The 24,044-nt window shown below is 34.4% G+C and overlaps 1 protein-coding gene across 1 annotated transcript in view; it reads right to left on the bottom strand.

The window, feature by feature from the left end:
• The window catches only part of THSD7B (thrombospondin type 1 domain containing 7B), a 1,225,997-nt gene that overhangs the window by 277,745 nt on the left and 924,208 nt on the right, over positions 1-24,044 (bottom strand). The window contains exon 15 of the mRNA XM_001364165.4: positions 6,232-6,410. Within this exon, the coding sequence (XP_001364202.1) occupies positions 6,232-6,410 (179 nt within the window). The remainder of the gene's footprint in view (positions 1-6,231; positions 6,411-24,044) is intronic.

Here is a 24,044-nt window from a genome sequence, read left to right as displayed (position 1 = left end):
CCACTCTTCTGCCTTGGAGCCAATACACAGTATTGACTCCAAGATGGAGGGTAAGGGTTTAAAAAAGAAACAGAGATGGATCATCCATCCACATAGTTGGATGGAACATTAGCACCTACCTTATCATGAGTATCATCTCTCTTTATTTTGTGGTGAATCATAAATTTTATAAATTTAGAGCTTGAAGGGACCTTAGATATAATCATTTCCTCATCTGTAAAATGGGAAAACTGATACTTATTGATGACTTAACCAATGATACATAAGCACTGTTGTTTAGTCATTTTCAGTCACATCAATTCTTTTTTACCTCATTTCAAAGATAGTGGAGTGATTTTCTGTTTTCTTGTCTAGCTCATTTTATAGATGAGGAAATTGAAGCAAATAGGGTTAAGTGACAGTCCAAAGATAACATAGCTAGCAAGTGAATGAGGCTGTATTTGAACTAATGCATATGAGTCTTCCTGATTCCAAGCCTAGTGTTTTATCTACTGTAACACCTAACCATGTAACATGTCTAGTAAACCAATATTCATTTGCTGAAATCTATACAAAGTGTAAGAATAAATATTTGGAGGAAAAAAGTAACCACACATTCTTTGAACTAAAAATAGCTCATAATCTAAGGAAGGGAAAGAATTAGATTATAGCAGTGATGGTGAACCTTTTAGAGACCAAGTGCCAAGCACCAACCTTCTTCATACTGCATGTGAGCCTCCTCTGCCCCACCCAACGTTATCCCAGATAGAGGAGGGAGGAAGCTCTCCCATTGGGCTGCTGAGGAAAATGGCAGGTCATGTAAGAAATGTCCTCAGACATGCATGGAGAGGAGTAGTAGAGTAGCTCTCTCAGGCACACATGCAATAGGTTTGCCAATACAGTGTTATAAGATCTAGAGCAGAAAGAAATTTTATTTTCCATCTCCTCCATTTTATGTTTGAAGAAACCTGGGTCCTGGGAAGTTTAATGGCTTCTCCATGATTATACAGTTAGAGTATCAGAAGCAGGATTTTAACTCAATTCCTCTTACTCCTAAACCATTGATCTATCATACCATGTTGGATTAATAGATATAATTACTAATACCTAAACATAAAAATGTATGTTTAATATTTTCATTATAACTCATAGGTTCTATGGCAGGGATGTTGTACATATAGCATGGGTGCCAAAGATGGCACAAAGAACGCTCTCTATGGGCACATGGCCACCCTCCCCCCTTCCCTTCCAGAGTTCATTACTAGAAAGGCAAAGGGACTCAGGCAGAGTTGCTCCCCTCCTCCTCTCACCCACCCCTCTGCCCAGCAGTCAATGAGAGCACATAGTGGGTAAGGTGGGTGACTCAGAGGCAGCAGATCTGGAGGGGGAGCTGAACTCTTGGACCACTCCCCTCTCCCTCTCTACTCTCAGTGAGGAAACTTCTTACTTTCCTCACACCTCAGTCCAACAACTCAATGGAAACTCTTTCTCCCTCACCTTTGTAGGTTAAAGGGGGTGGGGGAATGGGAGGTGCCTTGCACTGGTGAGGGGGAGGGGTGTGACACTTGGTTTAGGGAGTGTTGTGGGTGTGGGGCCAGGCTCTCCATCTCTAAAATGTTCACCCTAATTATTCTGTGGCATTGTGGGGTTGTTTCCATTCTCACACACAGATCACCAATACTCTTCCCATATTAACATACACTATCAAGGAGAAAGTAAAATATAGATGTTGTGTAGTTTTATAGTATAAGTTGTATTACTAAAGAATTATTTTGGTTGAGATTTCACTTGGGTGTCAATACAACAAGATTAAAGGAAAAAGAAGCAAGGTGGTTCAAAAAAAATAACCTGAGAAGTAAGTGCAGAGAAAATTCAGGACAAATAACCTGAGGACAGTGGTAGAATTGAACTTTCCAAAGGAGCCCCACTGGGTGAGGCTCTAACTATATCGCATTTTCAGTTTAGAGAAACAAACAGCAGGTTTCTTGAGCTGGAGAAGTGTAGTCATAAATAAGCAGCTGGGGAACGTTTCTAAAATAATGAAAATCTCTGACAACCCAATTTATCGGCCAGTGAATTAAGAGATTATGAAGAATTTCGAATAACACTCAATCTCAGACACCATAACCAACTGAGAATAGGGACTCTTGTAAAATTTAAAAACAAACACATATTACAACACCTATAAATGTCTACCCACATGCGTATTTACACACCCGTGCCTGCTTATAGAGATAATTGTGCTTACTTTAAAAAGGAAACACGGTACATGGAATTTACTTTACATTTTAGGATTTCCATAAAGGCAATTCCCACTATAATTCATAGATTTAAACCTAGGAAGTCACATTCTTTTCTACTGTGACCACAGATTTGTCTGAGTGACTGAAATTGGAATTTTGGATTAAAGACTCTGATTTTAGGTGTAACTCTGCCACAGCTACAACTGATGATTTCTTTGTGCCTTGGAAAAGACCAGAACCTCACAAGAACATGAGTGCCATTTAACTCAGAATTCTACCTTTGACAGTAGCATTTCCCTTTACTATTTTGTCTTTCCTTATTAGAATGGAAACTCTGAGAATAGGGAAAGCACAGTTTTCCTAATCTGAATTTATATACAGAGCATTAAGACCAGGACCAAAACATAGTGTTTACTTAATAACTGCTCTATCTATCCACCTATCCAGTCATCTATCTCTCTGTCCATCTATCTACCTACCTACCTACCTACCTACCTACCTACCTATCTATCTATCTATCTATCTATCTATCTATCTATCTATCTATCTATCTATCTGCCTTTCTGTCTCTGTGTCTAATAGTATCACTTTGACAGTGTTTTGGGGAGTTAATAAATATGCTCCATGATGTCAAAATTTATTAAGATCTCCTCCTTCCTTAAATGTCTCCATTCCCAATTAATAGGATGTTATGAAATTTTGGCCTCTGAATGACATTTCTTCTGGCTTTAGAATGGTTATCCTCTTAAAAATCTTTTTATTTTAAATTTATTATCATTACTAAGGATAAGATGTTTGCTATGTATTTAAATTTTTAATTGGTATCACTTCTCTGAGTAACATATTTATGTATCCCATAGAAATACTACCAGTCAAAAATATTAAAAAGGTTTCAAAAGGATTATATTCAATTGACTTTTTTAAAAAATCCTTACTTTCCTTCATAGAATCAATATTGGGTATTGGTTCTAAGATAGAAGAGTGGTAAGGGATAGGCAATGGGGCTTAAGTGACTTGTCCAAGGTCACAAAGTTAGGAAGTGTCTGAGATCAAATTTGAAACCAGGACCTACTGTCTCTGGACCTCCACTGAACCATTTAGCTGCCCCTATTTAATTGGCTTATAAACTTTCTCCTTTCCTTAATGTTTCAGGATGTTCAATGCTATTGTAGTATTGTATAGTAGATAGACAAAATAAATCCATATTCACCTCACTTATGCTTTTACTTATATGGAATTATTTTACTCTGTTTGATTTTCCCCTAAAGAATGTTTACTTAAAGTGATTTCTCACATAGAAGTCATTGCATTTACTTGATGATTTCTATTTTCAAAACAAAGGTAAGTAAAATTAATATTTGAAGTCATCACTTTTGGAGCTAGTTGTTAGAATTAATAAAAATGTCCACACATTTTTCACAAGTATACATGCTTAATCATTATTTTTTCATTTGAATGCCTAAATTTCCCTTTGTAAGCTAAATAATGTTTTTCACTATCAATTATATGGAAAGTCTTTGGATGTAGTAAGAAGATGCCTATCAACTAGGGGAATGGCTGAACAAATCATGGTATATGAATGTATTAGAATATCATTTTGCCAAAAAATGTAATTAAAAACTATAAAATTGGAGGACGTGTTTTCAACTGATGTGGAGTCAAATGAACAGAACTAGAAGAAAAAATAATTCAATGACTAAATTCAATAAAAGAAAATAATTATAACCCATTTATGAATTATGATAAATGAAATGACCATTTGGAATTCCAAAAGAATAAGATAAATCAGGGTCACATCGGTTAGTAGAGAAGTGATGAACTATAGATGCAGAATGAGATATACCTTATCAAACATAACTGATATACAAGATTGTTTTCCATGTTTACTAATTTCTTACCAAGGAGAGCCTTTATTTTTTGTTGGGGGAGAAAAGTGGATATTAAATAAGTAGTGATAATGATTTTTTAAAAAAGAAACAAGAGAAAAAATTAACTTAACTTTAAAAATACAAAAACAAGAAAAAAGTTCAGCAGGGAATAGAGAAAAGTTGGGCAATATTATAATATCATCTTACATTTAACATATACTCAAGAAAATAAATAGGATATAACAAAAGTTCAGTTTCATATAAAATACCTCTTTTCTATTCTCTGTATATAAAAAGTTTGAATTTCTTTATGTTTATTAAGCTCATAATTAAAAACATACTTTAATCTCTCTCTCTTTGCAATGGCAAATTCTATTTCTTTTCTTTCAAAATGAAAAAAAGGACCAACTTTTTCTTGGTTAATGACTCCATGATGAATTCTATCTATTCCCTATTTTGTTCAGGCATTTTACATCCCCTCCCTCCCTTCAGCTTACTTCTATAGCCATGTATATTGATGATGCTTTGGGTCCTCTATCAATACACAAGTTCCCTGAGGGTAGAACTTGTGTCAAAACTTCTCCAAAAAGCTTAGTATATTACCATATCCCATTTGTCTGTCTAATAATTTGTAGGTTTTTAAATTTGAGAAAAAGAAAAAAAAGAAGTTGCAGGGGTCAAAACTTTCTGATTTAATAAACAATGAAAAGTAATATATTTTTAAAATAGCTGTACCAGAATTTTCTACATAATTATCAATTAGAAAATAACAACTTTCTCCTTCCCTTAAGTACCCAAAGGCCATGGCATAAACATAGTACTTTTTAAAAAAATTCTAAAAAATATACATATATATGTATATATTCATACTAGAGAAGCACTTTAAGTATTTATGAACTGAGAAGAACATGCCAACGACAACATTCTTGCAAACCAAAAACTAATTAAAAATCTGGTATATGTTGCCCTAAGGCAAAGAATCATTATTTAATCACTAGTAAAATTTGAGTAAATTTTCAAACAATTACATTTAATACAAAACTATACCTATTAACACAATCATCACCCTAAATCTAGATCTCTTCTAATTATATGACCTATTAAAAATCCAAAACAGCAATATGCAAGGTAGAAAATTCTGATGTCCCAGGATGTTGTGAAAGACACTCTTCAAATATAATGAAAAGAGAATCATATACAAGGCAGTAAAATAGAAGCACGAGTTGAGTTTCAGTTATAAATTATCTATACACTTTGAGATTAAGGTTTGGGAAAACTTTTGGAAGGAATGAAGAAAAAGAAAGAAGAGAGGGGGAGAGGGAGAGAGGTTTGGGGAGAGCAAAGGAAGGAAGAAAAGAAGGGAAGAAGGAAGGAAGGAAGGAAGGAAGGAAGGAAGGAAGGAAGGAAGGAAGGAAGGAAGGAAGGAAGGGAGAAAAAAAGGGATGGAGGGAAGAAGGGAAGAAAGGAAGAAGATCCAGAGAGAGAGGAAAAAATAAGGAAACATTTATTTAGTGCCTACTACTTGCCAAGGACTATGCAAAATCTTTTCACTTTATAAATATTACTTCATTTTGATCATCTCAACAACTCTTAACAGTAAGCATTATGAATACTACTGACTGGTTAATCTAATAGGATCAGTGGGTAAAGAGGAAATCATGAAAACAACTTGTTCAAAAATGATCAAGGAAAAAAGTAGTACTTGGTTTCTTCAAATACAATGATCATTTCTTAACTTTTTGGCCTGGAAATTAATTATTTTTCCTTCAATTGGAAGATAAGTAGTTGGTATGGCACATCAATTTCTTTAACTTTCCATATTTAATCAGATTATTCTTTTAGGCTCAATTCATTTTATTACAAAACCTGGTATTAATTAATCCCTATCAGAACCATTTAACATTTTTATTGACAAAAATTATCCCTGTGTTCTATTTATGAAGGGCATACATTCTATCCTCTGATATTCTAAGTTCTTTTACTTCTTCTACTTTTATTCTGCCCTTCACAGACTCTTTTGGAAAAATGAATGACCTTATTCATGAGTTTTGCTAAGTTAAAGAGATAAAACTTTAATTTCACATAAAAATATCACATAGAGATAATTTTAATTATTTCACTGATTACTTGATACCCTCTACCTGATTCTTGAGATCCAATTTGGGACATGGACGACCTCCATTGTAAGGTTTTTCTTTTAGCCATTTGGATCGGATTCTCACTCCAATCCCACAGGATGAACTGCAAGATCCCCAATTAGACCAATCACTTAATTTGCAATCAAATGGACAAGGGATGAAGCATTCTTCTTCAATGTAACCTTAAAGAGAAAAGAAAAAAAAAACATTTGGGAGGAGGAAAACAGACAAAAATTTATGAGATCACAATTTATCATAGTTTTAGGCCATGGGGGTGGGTAGGAAAGTAAAAGGAAGGTAACAAACATTTATTAAGCAGCTACTATGTGCCACTTTGCTAAGCACTTTACAAATATTATCTCATTTGATATTCACAACAATTCTAGGAGTTATATACTGTTATTATCCATAATTTTCAGTTCAAGAAATAGAAAACAAGAGAAAGGTGATTTGCCAAGGATCACAAGGTTATCTGAATTATGAAGTCAGATTTGAGTACCAAGCCTTAGAGAACATTTAGTCCAACTACTTCATTTTATAGGTGAGGCCCAGAGAAGTTAATTCACTTTCTCTAGGCCACATAGAGAGGAAATAGCAGAGATGGGATTTCAGTTCTCTGACCCTAAATCCAGTGTTGTTTTCATAGTGCCTAGAATTAAAAAGGTTAAGAGTAGGGAATTATTTGAAATTTTCATGAAAATTGCCCATATTTAGCAACAACATAAACTGAACTTGCATGCAAAATTATCTCTATTTCTCTGACCAGAAAAATAGGGATAGATAGAAAAAATATAAATAAATGTGACTGTTGCCTGCATTACAGTTGGCACTTATCAAATGCCTATTCATTTTATTTTATACCACAGCCAAGAAAGGGAATGAGGAGCAGGTGGAGGGAAGAGGTGATGCTGATAATAGACATGAGAGGGGAGGGGGGAGAGGGAGAGAGAGAGAGAGAGACAGAGAGAGGGAGAGAGACAGAGAGAGAGACAGAGAGAAAGAGAGAGAGAAAGGGAGAGAGAGACAGAGAGAGAGAGAGAGAGAGAGATAAATAAGAGAACTCAAATAGATATGGATTGAGGGATATTATGTGATCATGGGATCATAGCTTTAAAGTTGGAAAGGATCTTAAATGTGATAAAATTAAAAGTTTGGAATTAGAAAGGAAATTAGAGGTCATCAAGTCCATCTCCTTCATTTTAAAGATGAGGAAACTGAAGCAGGCAGAGGTTAAATGACTTGCCCAGTGTTATGTAGTCAGTATGTGCTTGAGATAGAATTTGTTTTCAAGTGTTGCTGATTCTAAGAACAGTGTACTGTGCAGTCTGCCAGCCTCAGTCTCCATCATATTTCACACAATTTTGAGCCTTATATACTTTAATAACAGTAACAACACACATTTACACAGCATTTCAAAGTTTACAAAATACTTTCCTCCAACAACATTGTGAGATGTGAATTGTAAGTATTATCACCTCCATTTTATAGATTAGGAAGGTGGATCTCAAATGGTCATGCCTTTAGGATAGATTCTGATGTGGTTCTTCTGTCTAAAAGTCCAATGCTGTTTCTACTTCATCTTATATATCTTTATGCTTTAACTGAGGTTATGGAGTTCAGCAGTAATATGAGATATTTATTGAGTTCTTACTGTTCATTTAGAATGAACTTTACTTTTTCAACTCAAAGTGAAATTAAAGGACTAAAAAAAAGACTAGTTTATTGAATGCTGTGAAAGGAAATCAGAAAGTTACTATCAAAAGAAGAAAAGGAAGAAGAATGAATATTTGTGGAGAAATACACATTCCTCTGCAATGACTATCCATTTTATAGAACATTAGAACCATAAGGGCCTGTGTAACATTACATTGAGTTTGACACAATATTTCTGCCATGGAACTCCTTAGGACATGAAAGGAATGAATAGAACCCCAAAATACTGTTGGAAACAAAATAATTCTGGGGGGATTTGGAATTTCACTATGATAAAAAGGATTTAAAAAAAATTATTCAGCAAAATGGAAGCTTGTTTGTAGTTCTCTCCCTCTAAGTTGGCACACATACATATTTCTGACACTTTAATTTCAGTTTTAATTTTTAGAGGGGAAAATATCATTATCTTTATAGTTATACATGGATTTCTCACACACACACACACATATATATATATATATATATATATATATAACATAACTACATTAGCCCAAAGAATTAGATTCTCTAATCCAGTTCCATGACTTGTACAGATGAAGAAACTGAGGTCCAAAGAGGAAAAAATGATTTAGCTGAACTCAAACAGAGAAGTGGGATTGGTAGACCCAGGACTTTTGATTGCCAGTTTAGTGATCTTTCTTGCAAACCATCCTTTAAGGAGTATTCCTCTCATACATGAATCAGTGGTCCTACTTAGTAAGCATTGAATATATCCCCATGATGTTGCATACTACTTAAGAAGAAAAAGAAGACAAAAAGTTGTTTTTGAAAAGGCATGTTACCTAATTCTTCAATGATACAGGATATTGTTTATACCCATATGTGATTTTCCTATTACTTACTACATCATTATATTCAAATTAGTGTCAAAATCATCAAGTAGTCTATTTTTTTTGTTGAAAGCAAATATTCAAAAAGTGGAAAAAGCACATCTTTATGGTAGTTATGCTTAATTATCCACTTTTAAGAAATAAACTACTAAAACCTTACAAATCATTTTAAACACAGTCAAGGGATGTTTGTTTGTTTTTAATACCTAAATCAAATCCAAAAATGTTGTTTGTTACTAAAAGGCAAATGCTCATGTTATTTTTGGAACTACACAGAGGAAAGAGAAAATTACTGCTTTCTAGTAGTTTCAATCATAAGCACATGCCAGAGGTGTCGAACATGCCGGCTTTCCTTGTTTTTTTTTAAGGAGGCCAGGAAATGGCTACTTGACATATGGTAGAAGTAAGAAAATTACTAGTACCTCTCATGATATGCAAAGAACTAAACAGACACAAAATTCTATAACCTTTTAAAAATATTACAAACATATACTTAAAAAATTGAAGACTAAGAACTCTCATTTTCAAGTTTCTCCTTGGACAGAACAGTAGACTAGATTATGTAGGAAGCTACATCATGGTGGAAGAGGTCAGGGCAATTAGAAGCTCAGGGGAAATCTCATTTTTCTCGTCCATTGGGAGACAACAAAGATAGAGATAATATAAGGCCTACATAATTGATTATACAATTTGTGCATTAAATGATAAATGTAATTCATGCATTTTCTTCATTGAGATGCAAATCATCTGCCTTTATAGAGGCTATATCCATCTGGAGACATCAAAGGAAAACAGTGCTTAGTGGTAAATTGACTCCAGCATTTATTTTTCACATTGTCTCTTGTAATTGAGACATGATTATGGACTTATTCTCTAATGGTTACATTATTTAACTTATTAGGAGAAATCCTTCCAAGAGGTGAGAATAACTTTATCATATTATATTAACATTTTGTAAATATTCCTATAACTAGAAAAATAATTAAATAACTTCATCTCTCTAGGATTCTGTTTCTTCATGTGAAAGGATATATAATATCAGAATGGCCTAAATGGTCTCTAATATCTCTTTCAGCACCAAATCCTGCCAACTTATTACCCTATTTCATAAGGAAAGAGTCTGGAAGATGTAGTAAGTAATCTGCAATGAAAGACAGGGCAAGAAATAAGAAACAGATTACTTGATTATTAGACTTGGAGTAAGGAAGATTAGAATTCCAATCTTGCCTCTGATGCTTAAAAACTCTATAATCAAGGGCAAGTTGCAACCTCTACAAGCCCTAATTTTCTCTGTAGTATTTAAGTTACAAGGTTGTTTTGAGACTAAAAAGCCATAATGGTGTGAATTCAATTCAATCCAACAATTCCTTAAGTACATTTACATGAATATGTATATATGCCTACACACACACATATATTTGGCACTGTTTGTTAAGGGGGTTACAGAGAGAAAAATGCAAATATGAAAAAGTCCCTGGAATTACTGAGTTTATAATTTACTTGGGACTATAATAATTATGAACATGAAATTATTTGATATTATAGTTAGAGATTAATGTCATATTAGAATGATAGGACTCCAATATGGAGTTACTTAGGCTAAGTGTTCCAATATGCCTATAGAAGCATATAAGCAAGAGCACTTTGTATTCTTCCCTTATTAACTGTATCAGGAGGAGAAGGATGCAGTTTTTTGATGGGACAAATGTTTGACCTGCTACAGGGATCTTGAGTCACTTTCCTTCTGCTACATAAGTTAAATGCTCCAACCAGTTTATGGCCCCAGTAAAGAAACTGCCTTACCTGAACTTCACCCAAGTGCCGCTGGTATCAGTAAGGGACCACATGAACTTTTCTCCCATACGTGGTTCTGATTAGGATACCTTCCTCCATTTGGCAGCAATTACTTATTTTCAAGCAAGTCCATTCTTAGGGTAGGTGGAGTTTCCATTTTATATCTCCCCCCCCTGTCCCCAGTGTGCTCCTTTCCAGACACATCCCCAGTAAACAGTGGGTTGAGTTTTTTGCATATGGAGACAAAACTCTGTTTATATTGCCAGAGTGTTTATATAAGCCTTGTTTTGCCTACTTGCTGTAGCACAATAAAGCTGCTGATTGCATCATTTCCTTGAGTACCAATTTTCTAAGAATTCTTGAAACTAAGTATTTACTTTAACCTAAGCTCTGAAGCCAAATGAAGCAAGGCACAGGAATTAAACTTTTTTATATGATTTATACTTTTTACTTAACAATTCAACAAGCAGTCATTAAGGATTTAATGTGCATTCCCTGCTTTCTCTTTTTAAAAATGAATATCTTTTGTTTTTAAATCACCTACATTTCCAAAATATGAGACTGACTCCTTCACTCCAGCTCCCAGGAAACCATTTCTTATAACAAAGAATAAAAGCAGCTTTAAAAGAAATAATCGGGTCAAGGCAACTAACCAATACTTTAACCAAGTCTGGCATTCTATTCTGTTTTCCACTCCAGTAGTCCCCTGCTTCTGCAAAGAAGAAAGTGAGTTGCACTCTCTATTTCTTCTGTAATGCCAAGCTTGGTCATTATAATTTCACAGCATTCAATTTTTGATTGTTTCGCTGTTGTTCTTTCCAATTACACTGTTGTAGTCATTATGCATATTATTTTCCCGGTTCCACTTGCCTTATTTTGCATAAGTTCATGTAAATATTTTCCCATGCCTATATTTATCACTTCGTGGTTTCTTAAAATGAAGTAATATTCCATTACATTGTTATATCACCGTTTAGCCATTCCCTCAGTCACTGAGGATCAACTTTGCTTTCAGTTCTTTTTGAAACTATGAAAATGTCTCCAATAAATATTTCAGTGCATCTGGGACCTTTCTTTTTATTACCTATCTCCTTGGAATCTACATGCATCTAAATCTATACAGATGTATGTCAGTAGGGATAGTATCTTTGGGACAAAGAGTTTGGACAATGTAGCCATTTTCATTTTTCAATATTCACTTTCATTTGCAAAGTAGCTTTAAAGAATAGTGGGATAAAATTACCCAGCTTTCTGCTACCCCTCCTTTTCTTGTCTTTGGTGCTTTCCTGGGTATGAGGTGAAACTTCAAGTGTGTTTTGATTTCCATTTGTCTTATTAGTGATTTGGAAAAATCATTTGTATAAATGTTGGCATTTCAAATTTTGGGGGAATCCTTTTTCAAGGTATTTCTAACTTTTAAAAAACTAACATCTAACAAGTGTTGGTCTATACCATGAAAATAGAAGCTTGAAAAAGGGGGAGACTCTAGAAATGAAATAAGCTAGAACCAATCAGCCACCATGATCTTCATGACTGGCTAGACCACTCCGGAAAAAGCAGTCCTAGAGTTCCCTGGAGCTGCAAGATATTGACAAATTTGAGCTTTTGATAATAATGGGGCATTGTAGTGGAACAACCACCATTGTCCCAGGCAACAAGGAGATTAATGTTGAGGCAAATATCAGGCTTCACACAATACCAGTATATTCCAATACAGGTACTGAACATGACAATGGCTAAGAAGAGGCAGCAAGTGAAATGGATGATGCAATAAAGCACATTTTTCAAAAAATAAAATAAACAAAGAGCCACTGAAAGTTCAATAGAGGTGTGAATGGCATGTTTATTAAATGCACAAATGAAACAAAGCAGAGAATGATAGCTAGACATTGGATTAGAGTCAAGGACCAAAAAGATTTTGAACTGGCTCAAACACCAAATTCAGAAGAAGGCAGAAGTGTAAAGGCTTAAACAAGGGTGCAGCATGGACTCATCATGGCTTGAGCATGGGTTCAACAAAATACAATCCAATTTTGATTTAAGTCTATATCTTCCAATTTCTCAGTCAAATAGTTTGGGGAAAAACTATCTCTAACAATAATGCATGATGATCAACTGAATTACAGCTATTATCAGCAATGCCAGGATCCAAGACAACTTCATGGGACTCATGATAAAAAAGAATATCCACCTCCAAAAAGGAACTGATAGTGCCTAAATGCACAGTGAAGCATACAAGTTTTTACTTTATTTCCTTAATGAGCTTTTTTTTCTTTTTGTATAAGATATCTTTTATTTTCAGAACATGACAAACATGGAAAATTTAAACAGTCAGAAGAAGGTGACTTTATTCAGGATGGACACATTTAGGTAAAGTTCAGAGGTAGCAAGCTACATGGAACAATTCCTACATGTTCAGCAATCTCAAGTGACTGAGCACTTCACATTCCTTATCTGATGTGTCCTCAGAACCAGCAGAGATGTATCAAGGGAAGGGTTATTATCCCCATTCTGCAGAGGAGTAAACAGAAGTATTCCAAGTGATTTGCTGTCAGATTTCCCCAGGCCTAATGGTACTTCTAACATGTCATGAACATTAGACTAGAAAAGATGAAACAGAATGGCCAATTTGGGGGGAGTGACAACCTTATCAATTTCTTAGAATAAAAACAAGGATCACTTTAAAGGAGATTTCTTAACCCTTCTATAAATAAATGACTATATTTTTAAAAGTTATAGTATTTAAATATATATGTATTACATGATGACACACGTCTAAGCTATATCATATAACCTGCCATCTGAGGGGTGGGGATAAAGAAAGTAGGGAAGGAAAGAACATGGATTGCAAAATGTCAGAAAATAATTATTAAACATTGTATCAACATTTTTGGGAAAATATAATAAAAAAGAAAGAGAAAAAGTATTTCCTTTTCTCTGATTTGCTCCTTGATCCCTTTCCATCTGGTGACTGATTGTATTCCTCAACTGAAAGTGAAACAAGAGTAAAATATCAAGTTTTCTTTGGCTTTTCAAATCCTACAAAATCCACACTTATTTTTCTTGACTCATTGGACATCCCCCCATTTACACACTCTAAGATCTAGCCAAACTTGACTTCTATCTCTCTACATACATTATATCTTATGTATGCCTTTGAACTTGATATCCCACATTCCTGGAATATATTCCCCTCCTACTTCTGTTTCATGAATTCTCTTAATTTCTTCATAATATACCTCAAGCACCATCTTCTACATGAAGTCTTTCATTATATCTCCAATTACTAAAGTGCTTTCATAATAATAATAATAATAATAACAATAATAATACACACTGTGCTATTCATGTGCCGGGTATTGTGCTTTATATACTGGGCATATAATTAATTAAAAAAGACACTCTCTGTCCCCAAGGACCTAAGCTTTATATGGTACAATTAATATTTATATGGTACTCCATGTTGTGGAAATCCCTTTATATATACATTTTCTCATTTAATGCTGACCACAATTCTGTGAGGAAAGTGTTATTATTATCCCCCTTTTTACCATTAGAGAAACTAAGGCTGAGACAACTTATTACTTTCCTATGGTTATCAGGTCTCATGATTTGATGTCCCTTAAGTCTATGCCATTTGAAAATCAGCTGATGGAACTAGGAATGTTTATTCTAGAAAAGAGAAGACACAGGGTGATATATCTGTCTTCTGGTATCTATCTGAAATACTATTATATTGAAGAAGCAGTAGACTTATTCGTTATGGCACAAAAAGGCAGATGTAGGAGGAATGGATGGAAGTTGTTGAAGTAAGTTAAAAGTTTGATATAGATAGAAAATGTGCTAATAATTAGTTATATCAAAGTAGAATGTCATTCCAAAACTAGAGTCCCCCCTTATTGGAAGGCATCAAGTAAAGACAGGATGACTACTCATCAGATATATGCAGCAGAGAATCATTTTCAGGTATGGCTGTTACTAGAAGGATCCTCCATTTTGCATCTGTTCCTCTGTCTAGTTTCAACTCCATGGAACAAGATGCCTCCAACCTGGACACCCCTTCATCTCTTCACTACCCACTTTCCTGCCTCTTTTCCTCCTTTAGATTGTAAGCTACTTGAGGGAAGAAAATGTCTTTCTTTTTATTAACTGTATCTCCGGTGCCAGGTAAAATGCCTGGCACATATTAAGCACTTAATAAATGCTGACTGGATCAGATTAGAATGGATGCACACTAAGGTCTTTTCCAACTCTGAAACTGTTACTGTGGTAGAAATGTCAACCATTATAGTTATTTTTATTAGTTCTCCAAAATTTCTTATAAAAAATTTCAAGACTTTTATATTCTTACATTTCTCTGAATCCCATCTCCATTTGAAGAAGATACCATCATAATTGAATGGGATTTGAAAATATTTTATCTTTACTTTCACATTGTAGACTTTTAATTAGTAAGCTCCTAGTAATTCTGTTGTACTTTTTACCATAATCCACCATGAGAAGGAAACCCAGAGGAACTTCATGAAAGTCAAGGTCATGAATACAAAGAGAATGTAATAATTTTGAAATTTCCATTGGAAGGAGTAACAGCAATATCCATTTTACTGGATATGTATTTTATACATTGTAGCATTACCCAAAGGGAAGCCCAGTAAGGAAAACAATCAATAATCACATTTTTCTTATAGTTAACTCCTAATTATAAAGATCATGTGCATCCACATATTGAATATTGACAATTTTTGATGACTGAATATCATTAACTGGGATTTGGGTGCCTTTTTATTTTTTGGTTTGTATCAGACATGTGATGACATCAGTGTAGGGAACTTAGTCAGGAAATTTCCTCTTCTATTGAAGATCAGTAATTGTCCTCCAACTCAGTCTTAGACAGTAGTTTGGGCCATTTAAAGATTAAGGGACTTGCCTGAAGTCACACAGTCAGCATGTGTCACAAGCAGAATTTCCTGACTTTAAGACCTACTCTCAAATTCTCTGGCACAGGACCTTTTACTTTACTTTAATTTTATTCATCTAACATTAAGCAGCAACCTTATATAAGATATTCCAGGTGCTTGGGATATTAAAAGGGCTAAAATACAAAGCCTTCTAAAGGATTTGACAACATAATGGCACAGAGGGAGGGGAGAAGTATGAGATTACTTTTACCTGAAGGGGTCAGGGAAGGATTCATAAAAGGAATAGGAAGGGAAAGAGCTTTAGAGATGGGGACACAAGTTGAGAGAGGACAAGAGAAAAAATGGGGTAAAGCTGCCATATAAGACATCTAATTCCTGAGTGTAAAACTTAACTAAATATTCCTTGTTCTGTATTCACTATAGGACAGTAGATCTCAGAATAAGATCATCCTTGACACATTTATAACTATAAACCTGGGGAGTTGCATGTTAGGAGCTAAGATGGTGGAATAAAGGACAGTCAGCTTCCCCTATCCCACCCCCACCACATACAAACACACACACACACACACACACACACACACACACACACAGAGAGAGAGAAAGAGAAAGAGAGAGAGAGAATAAATTACCTCAGAACAAAGGAAAACCAGAGGAATATGTCTTGCTGGGGAAAGAAGAGTAGCCTGGCAGCACAGCATCTGTGAGAAATGGCAGAACGTAGACCAGCCCAATGCAATGGGCTGCACAATGGGAACAAGCCCAGGCTAAGTCACTTGACACAGGTGTTGAAGGCAGAGAGTGTGGGGGGAAGGAAGACTTGCCAAGCCTAAGACACTTGATATGGGCAGCAAAGTCAGAGAAAATTTGGCAGAAAAGCATCTGAGGCAGCAAAACAGTAGAGTTGGGGATTGACCCTACCTAAGTCACTCCATAAGGGTACTAAAGATAGAGATGGCTAGAAACTTGCTCACTCACAAGACATAGAGAACAGCACAAAAAATGAAATGGATCATTTTGATGACATTAAATTGAAAGATTTTGTACAAACAAAACCAATGCAACCAAGATTAGAAGAGAAACATTAAATTGTGAGGGGAAAATTATAGCAAGTATCTGAGACAAATGCTTCATTTCTCAGATATGCAGAGGACTGAATCAAATTCATAAGAATACAAAGCATTCTCCTATTGAAAAAATGGTCAAAGTTTATGAATAGATAGTTCTTAGAGGAAGAAATTAAAATTATCTATATTCATATGAAAACATGCTCCAAACCACTATTGATTAGAGAAATGCAAATAAAACCAACTCTGAGATATTATCTCACATCTATCAGAATGGCTAACATGACCAAAAAGTAAAATGATAAATGTTGGAGGGGATGCAGGAAAATTGGGACATTAATATATTGTTGGTGGAACTGTGAGCTGATACAACCATTCTGCAAAGCAATCTTGAACCATATTCAAAGGGCCATAAACTATGCATACCCTTTGACCCAGTATCCTAAAGAGATGAGACATATGGGGTATATAATTAGAATCTGCTCCCCAGAAACTCTCTTTCCCAACTTCCCATGTTCCTTCTCAAGTTTTGCAAAAGTAGGTTTTATGCAAGGCAGGAGAATCTAAACACATAGGTATACTTTTTGTTAGACAATTAGTTTTGAACTTCTATTTCTTTTAGTTTATTTTCTTTCTACTTAAAGTGATGATTAATAAACTTTATAAAATATAATACTTGGAGTTATTAGATATTAATTTAAATTTTACAAGGGAGAAGGATCAACCTGTATTGAAATATTTACAGTAACTCTTTTTGTAGTTGCAAAGAATTATAAACTGAGGGGCTGTCAATAACTTAAGGAATAGATGAACAAGTTGTGCTATATGGCTGTAATGGAATGCTATTGAACCATAAGAAACAACATATAGGGTAGATTCAGGAGAACCTGGACTTACACTAACTGATGCAAAATGAACTGAGTAGAACCAGCAGAACAATTTATTCAGTTATAGAAATATTATATAATTATCAACTGTGGAAGACTAAATCAATATCAGCAAAGCACATTTCCAGGATACCCACAAAGGACTCATGATGAAAAATGCTTCCATAGCCAAAAATAACTGGTGCAGATCAAAGCATGTCACCTTATACTTTATTTCCTTCATAACTTTTCATTTTATTTTATATATCTTCTATAATAATATGAGCAAATAATATGGAGTGGAGTGGAGTCAAGACGGTGACTTAGAAGAGGAGGAAGCCGAATCCTCTGTGACTATCCTTCCACACCAATCAAAAGAAAGTGCTTTAAAAAGGAGAGAAATTCAAACCCAACAACAGGATGGAGCCATAGGACTCTCCTACTCAATTCAGCTTTAAAGGTACACAGAGAAAGTTGAATTCTAGAGTATAGGGGAAGAATCCAGCACCTATCCCCCACCTACTGCATTGAGACTTGTGGTAGGACTGGGCTGGCACTGATCTCAGGGTGAAGGCTGCAACCATGATGGAGTACCTTGACTGAGGTTAGCAGAGAGGTGGATAGCAGAGATGAGAAGAGGAAAGGGCTGGTTAGTTACTACCTTCAGCCTCCATACCTTCATATTCAGCCTCTGTAGAAAGCTGAAGAAGATTTGGTCTCAGAGCAAATTAGCTCAGCAAGTCAGAAGAAGTCTAATCTAGTATGCTAGCAGATAAGAGAAGAAGCCTCTTCAGGGAAGAAAAGCTAAAACTCAAAAATCCAACAAACAAACAGAGGAGCAAGTGTACAGCCAACCCACAAGGAGAGGGAAAGAGGAAAATATATGAATAAACAGCAGAAGAAAAAAAAGAAAATTACGATTGAAAACTTCTATTCAGATAAAGAACAAAGAACATATGGAACAAGAGGAGGAACAAGGAACATTAATCAAAACCTCAAAATTTCCAGCCAATTGAACTCGGGCTCTGGAAGAGATAAAAAATAATTTAAAAATCAAATAAGGGGGCAGCTGGGTAGCTCAGTGGATTAAGAGTCAGCCCTAGAGACGGGAGTCAATACACAGTATTGACTCCAAGACAGAAGGTAAGGGTTTAAAAAAAATCAAATAAGATAGGTTGAAGAAAATTGGGAAAAGAACTTAAAAAACAAAATAGCTAATCTTGAAACAGAGACACATGAACTAAAACAAGAAAATAGTATTTTATTTATTCTTTATTTTTTAAACCCTTACTTTCCATCTTAGAAACAATACTGGGTATTAGTTTGAAGGCAGACAAGTGATAAGGGCTAGGCAATGGGGGTTAAGTGACTTTCCTAGGGTTACACAGCTAAGAAGTGTCTGTGGCCAGATTTGAACCAAAGACTTCCTATCTCTGGGCCTGACTCTCAATTCACTGAGCCACCCAGCTGCCCCAAAAATAGTATTTTAAAAGATAGAACTGACCAGTTTGTAAATGAAGCAAAAAATTAAAAGATTAAAAGAATTACTGACGAAGAAAAACAGAATAAAAGAAAAGGAGGATCAAAAATTTATGGATGAAATTTAGTCTTTAAAAAGTTAGAATTGAGCAATTAGAAGCCAATGACTTCACAAAGCATTAAGAATCTATAAAACAAAATCAAAAGAAAGAAAAAAATAGAAGAATGTATGAAACGGTTCATTAAGTAAACAATTGACCTGGGAAATAGATCCAGGAGGGACAATTTAAGAATTACTTGACTACCTGAAGGCCATGACCAAAAAAAAAAAAGGCTAGACATCATTCTACAGGAAATTATCCAAGATAACTGCCCTGATATCCTTGAACAAGAGGATAAAGTAGAGATTAAAAGAATCCACAAATCACCCTCCTGCATTGTCACCAATTAGCAATGCCCAGGAATGTTATAGCCAAGTTCAAGAACTTCCAGACCAAGGAAAAGATACTATAAGCTTCTGAAAAGAAACCATCCAGATATCATGGAGCCACAGTTAGGATAACACAGGACCTGGCTGCATCTACACAGAAGGATCAGAAGCCATGGAATATGATATTCTGGAAAGTAAGAGAACTGTGTCTTCCACCAAGAATCAACTACCCCGTAATTGACTATATTCTTTTAGGGGGAAGTGTAGTCATTTAATAAAAAAGAAGACTTCTAAGCATTCCTAAAGAAAAGATCTGACTTAAACAGAAAATTTGATGCTCAAACACAACTCAAGAGAATCATCAAAAGGTAATTAAGAAAGGGGAAAAAAAATTACAAGACAAAATAAGTTCAAATGATCTGTATCCCTACAAGAAAATGTGATATTGGTTATTGTTGCTTGTTATTATCATCAGAGTAGCTAAAATATAAGGTATATAAAATTAGGGGCAAAAAAGAGGATAACACTAAGAAGGAAAAGAGATGAAATGGGGTAAATATATATTTCATAAAGAAGCTCATGGGTGATGAGAGAGAGAAGACCAATACAATGGAAGGGTAGAAGACGTTGGCTACAAGTAATACCTAATCTAATGTGCATTGAAATTGACTCAGAGAAGGAAGAACAAGCAGCTCTATTGGGGCAGAAAATTGTATCATACCCTATAGAGAATTAGAAGGGTAATAAACGGGCTCGTGGGGAGAGGAGCAATACAAGGGAGGGAAAGGTCAGGGTGTCATTTAAAGGACTCTTTAGTAAGAGGGGAATAAATAAAAGGGGAGGGGTGGGAAGGGGAGTAATGTTAGGGAGGGCTAAGAGGGAGACTGAATAAAGAGTAGGGCAGAGAAAAAAAGAGATTAAAAGTAAAAGAAGACTTAACTCATAGTCACTAAAGTCTTTTATATGTCATGGTTCATTTACAACACTAAGTGACCTAGACAAATCATCAGTTGCTGCCATTATCTGAATGCATTTGTTGACTCAAATTTTGATTTGTTTTCCTAAAAGTGGAACTGAGCTTGTCCTAATCCATTCTATTTTGTGGGCTCCCCAGTAACCAACATAACCTTTTAACCAACAGAATTTCAAATATGCCTCATTTCATTAAGCATTCTGTTTCTGGTCCATCAATAGAGGAAAACTATGCAATCCAAATAAAGGGCTTCAAAGTATCATTAGCTCAGCACTTTGGCCAACTAAACTAAAGAGACAAGTATGCAGCATATGCAGGTATCAACAAACATTTGTGGGTGTAGCTATCATATTTTTGAAACTGCATCACTGATTATTGCCTAGCATTTATTTAATTTTGTTATATAATATTAATTGAACAAGTATAGAGGATTGGATAGAGAATTTACATCATATTCAGAAAGGCTATAAAAGAACTTACATATTTTCTCAGGGCCTAAACAAATTTACCTAAGTAAATGAATAAAATCAGAAGAGTCATAGAGACAGCAATTCTACTGGATAAAGCTATTGGCTTAGAGGAAAGAAGCCCTGAGTTCAAATTTGCCTCATATATTGGGCATAGATATATGACCCTGAAGCGACCATGAAATTTCATCTATAAATGAGACAGTTGATTTCTATGGTCTCTAAAGTCCCTTCTACCTCAAAATCTATACTTCTATATCACCAGGATAATAAACTATGACCAGGTGGATTTATAGCAAGAATGCAGGGATTAGGCAATATTAGGAAAACTATCAGCATAACTGGCAATATAAAAAACAAATTCAACAGAAACCATAATATAATCTTAAAAGATGCAGAAAAGCTTTTAACAAAATACAACAATTCTTATTTAAAACACTAAGAGAGGGGCAATTAAGTGACTCAGTGGATTGAAAGGAAAGCCAAGAGATAGGTGGTTCTGGGTTCAAATATAAGCCTCAGATATTGTCTAGCTGTGGGATCCTGGCAAGTCATTTAATTGCCATTGCTCAGCCATTACTGCTCTTCTGCCTTAGAACCTATACATAGTATTCATTAAAAAATGAGAGGTATGACTAAAAAAACACTAAGAGAACATTGGAATAAATGGAAACATTCTCAAATAACAACTATCTAAAACCATTAGCAAGCATTATCTTTAATGAGAATAAATGACAAGTCTGCCCAGTAAGATCAGGAATGAAGCAAGAATACCTATTATCACCACTACTAATCATATAGGAAAAGAAATGCTAGCTAAAAAAAATGGAAGTATTTATAATAGGCAACAAAGAAATAAAGTTATCACTCTTTGTAGATGATACAATGGTATACTCAGAGAATCCTGAAGAATCAACCAAAAAACTAATCAAAACAATGAACAACTTTAACAAAGTTTCAGGATATAAAATAAACCCACATAAATTATCACCATTTCTATATACTAACAATAAAATATAATAGCAAGAGATAGAAAGAGAAATCCCATTTAAAATTGCAATAGATAATATAAAATACATGGGAGTCTACCTGCCAAGAAAAACTAGGGAACTATATGATCACAACTACAAAACACTTTTCTCCCAAAGTCAGATCTAAGTAATTGAAAAAACATTATTTGCTTATGGATAGGCCAAGCCAATATTAAAATGACAATTCTATCTAATTACTTATTCAGTTTCATACCAAACTACCAAAGAATTATTTTGTAGAGTTAGGAAATATAATGAAATTAATCTGGAAAAACAAAAGGCCAAGTATATCAAGAGAATTAATGGAGAAAATATGAAGGAAGTTGGCTTATCTATACAAGATTTATTATGTATTATAAAGTGGTAACCATCAAAACAATCTGGCACTATAGAAAAAATAGAATAGTAGATCAGTGGAATACTAGCAAAGGACCTTGGAATGCACTAGCAAAGGACCTTGGTAACCTAATATTTGATAAACCCAAAGATCCATACTTTTTGAAGAAAACACTGTTCAACTAATACTGCTAGGAAAACTGGAAAAATTTGAGAGAAACTAGGCACAGAATCTATAACAACTCATGCCATATTCTAAGATAAAGTCAAAATAGCTATGTTATTTAGAAATACAGGGGTATACCATTAATAAAGTAGGGGAACATGGAATAGTTTGTCTTTCAGACTTATGGATAAGTGAAGAATTTATGTCTAAACAAGACACAGGGAACATTATGAGATATAAAATTGATGACATTGACTACATTACATTAAAAAGATTTTACACAAACAAAACTAATGCAAGCAAGTAGAAAGGAAATAACAAAATGTGAAAAATGTATAATTGTCTCTGATAAAGGCCTTATTTCTCAAATGTATACACTGAGTGAAATTTATAAAAAATACAAAGGATTCCATGAATTACAAATAGTCAAAGGATTTGAACAGGCAATTCTCAGATAAATAAATTAAAACTATCTTTATTCATATGAAAAAATGCTCCAAATCACTATCAAATAAAGAAATACAAATTAAAATAACTCTGGGGTACCATCTTATACTCATAAGACTACATAACATGACAAAGAATGAAAATAAATGTTGGGGTGGGCTGGAAAAATTGGGAGACCAATAAACCATTAGTGGAGCAGTAAATTAATGTCACCATTGTGGAGAATAATTTAGAACCATCGTCAAAAGGCCATAAAGCTGTGCATATCCTTTTATATTACAACTATATATATATAAAATATATATAAAATATAAATTTTATATTACTACTATATTTGTATCCCAGAGATCAAAGATAGGATAATAGGGTTTACTTATACCAAAATATTTATAGTAGCCCTCTCAAAATATTTAGAGTACCTCTCTTTGTGGTGGCAAAGAACTGGAAACTGAAGAGATATGCACTAATTGGGGAAATGTTGAAAAAGTTGTGGTATTTGAGAATAATGGAAACTTATTGTGCTGTAAGAAATGATAAACAATATAATTACATAAAACCTGGAAAGAATTATATGAAGTGATGCAAAGTAAAGTCAGGAGAACCAGGAAATGTAGACAGTAACAACAAAGTTAAGATGAACAACTGTGCATGACTTAAGTATTATCAGCAATTTAAGATTGTGGAACAACTCCAAAGGACTCATCATGAATAAAGCTATCCATTGTTGTAGAAGGAACTGAAAGAATCTGAACAAAGATAGAAGTATGCCATTCTTCACTTTATTTCCTTTATGAATTTTTCCTTTAGTGTGATATGTGTCTTCTTTTGCAACATGATGAACATGGAAGCATGTATTGTATAATAACACATGTGTGACCTGTGCCAGGGGTTAGGGGTGAGAAGGATGGAGAGAATATGGATCATGGCATATCAGAAGACAATTATTAAAAATTGTATTATTATGTTATCTTGAAAAATTAAAATAAAAATCTATAATCTTGTGATCTGGGATTTATGAACCCTTGGAACAGAGATGAGATTCAATGACAGTAGGAGCATCTTACTCTGAGCTTCATATATCAAAGGAATAAGTTTTCTAATTACTGGATTCACTTTTTATCTGACAAATGGGCACAACAATACTTGCATTATCTAAATCCATTGACTCATTTACAGGTTCATGAACATAATTCCATCTCCCATTTCTGTCTCTGTTCTACTGTCTCTGATGCATAGAAGTCTCTCCTTCATCGGTCTCTAAATTTCCCTAACTCTTTAAAGATAAAGTTTAAATTCTA

This window comes from Monodelphis domestica, chromosome 4 (assembly GCF_027887165.1).
Source record: "Monodelphis domestica isolate mMonDom1 chromosome 4, mMonDom1.pri, whole genome shotgun sequence".
Lineage (NCBI taxonomy): Eukaryota > Metazoa > Chordata > Mammalia > Didelphimorphia > Didelphidae > Monodelphis > Monodelphis domestica.
Note: the sequence above shows the minus strand (reverse complement) of the source record. Positions and strands in the feature narration are given on the sequence as shown.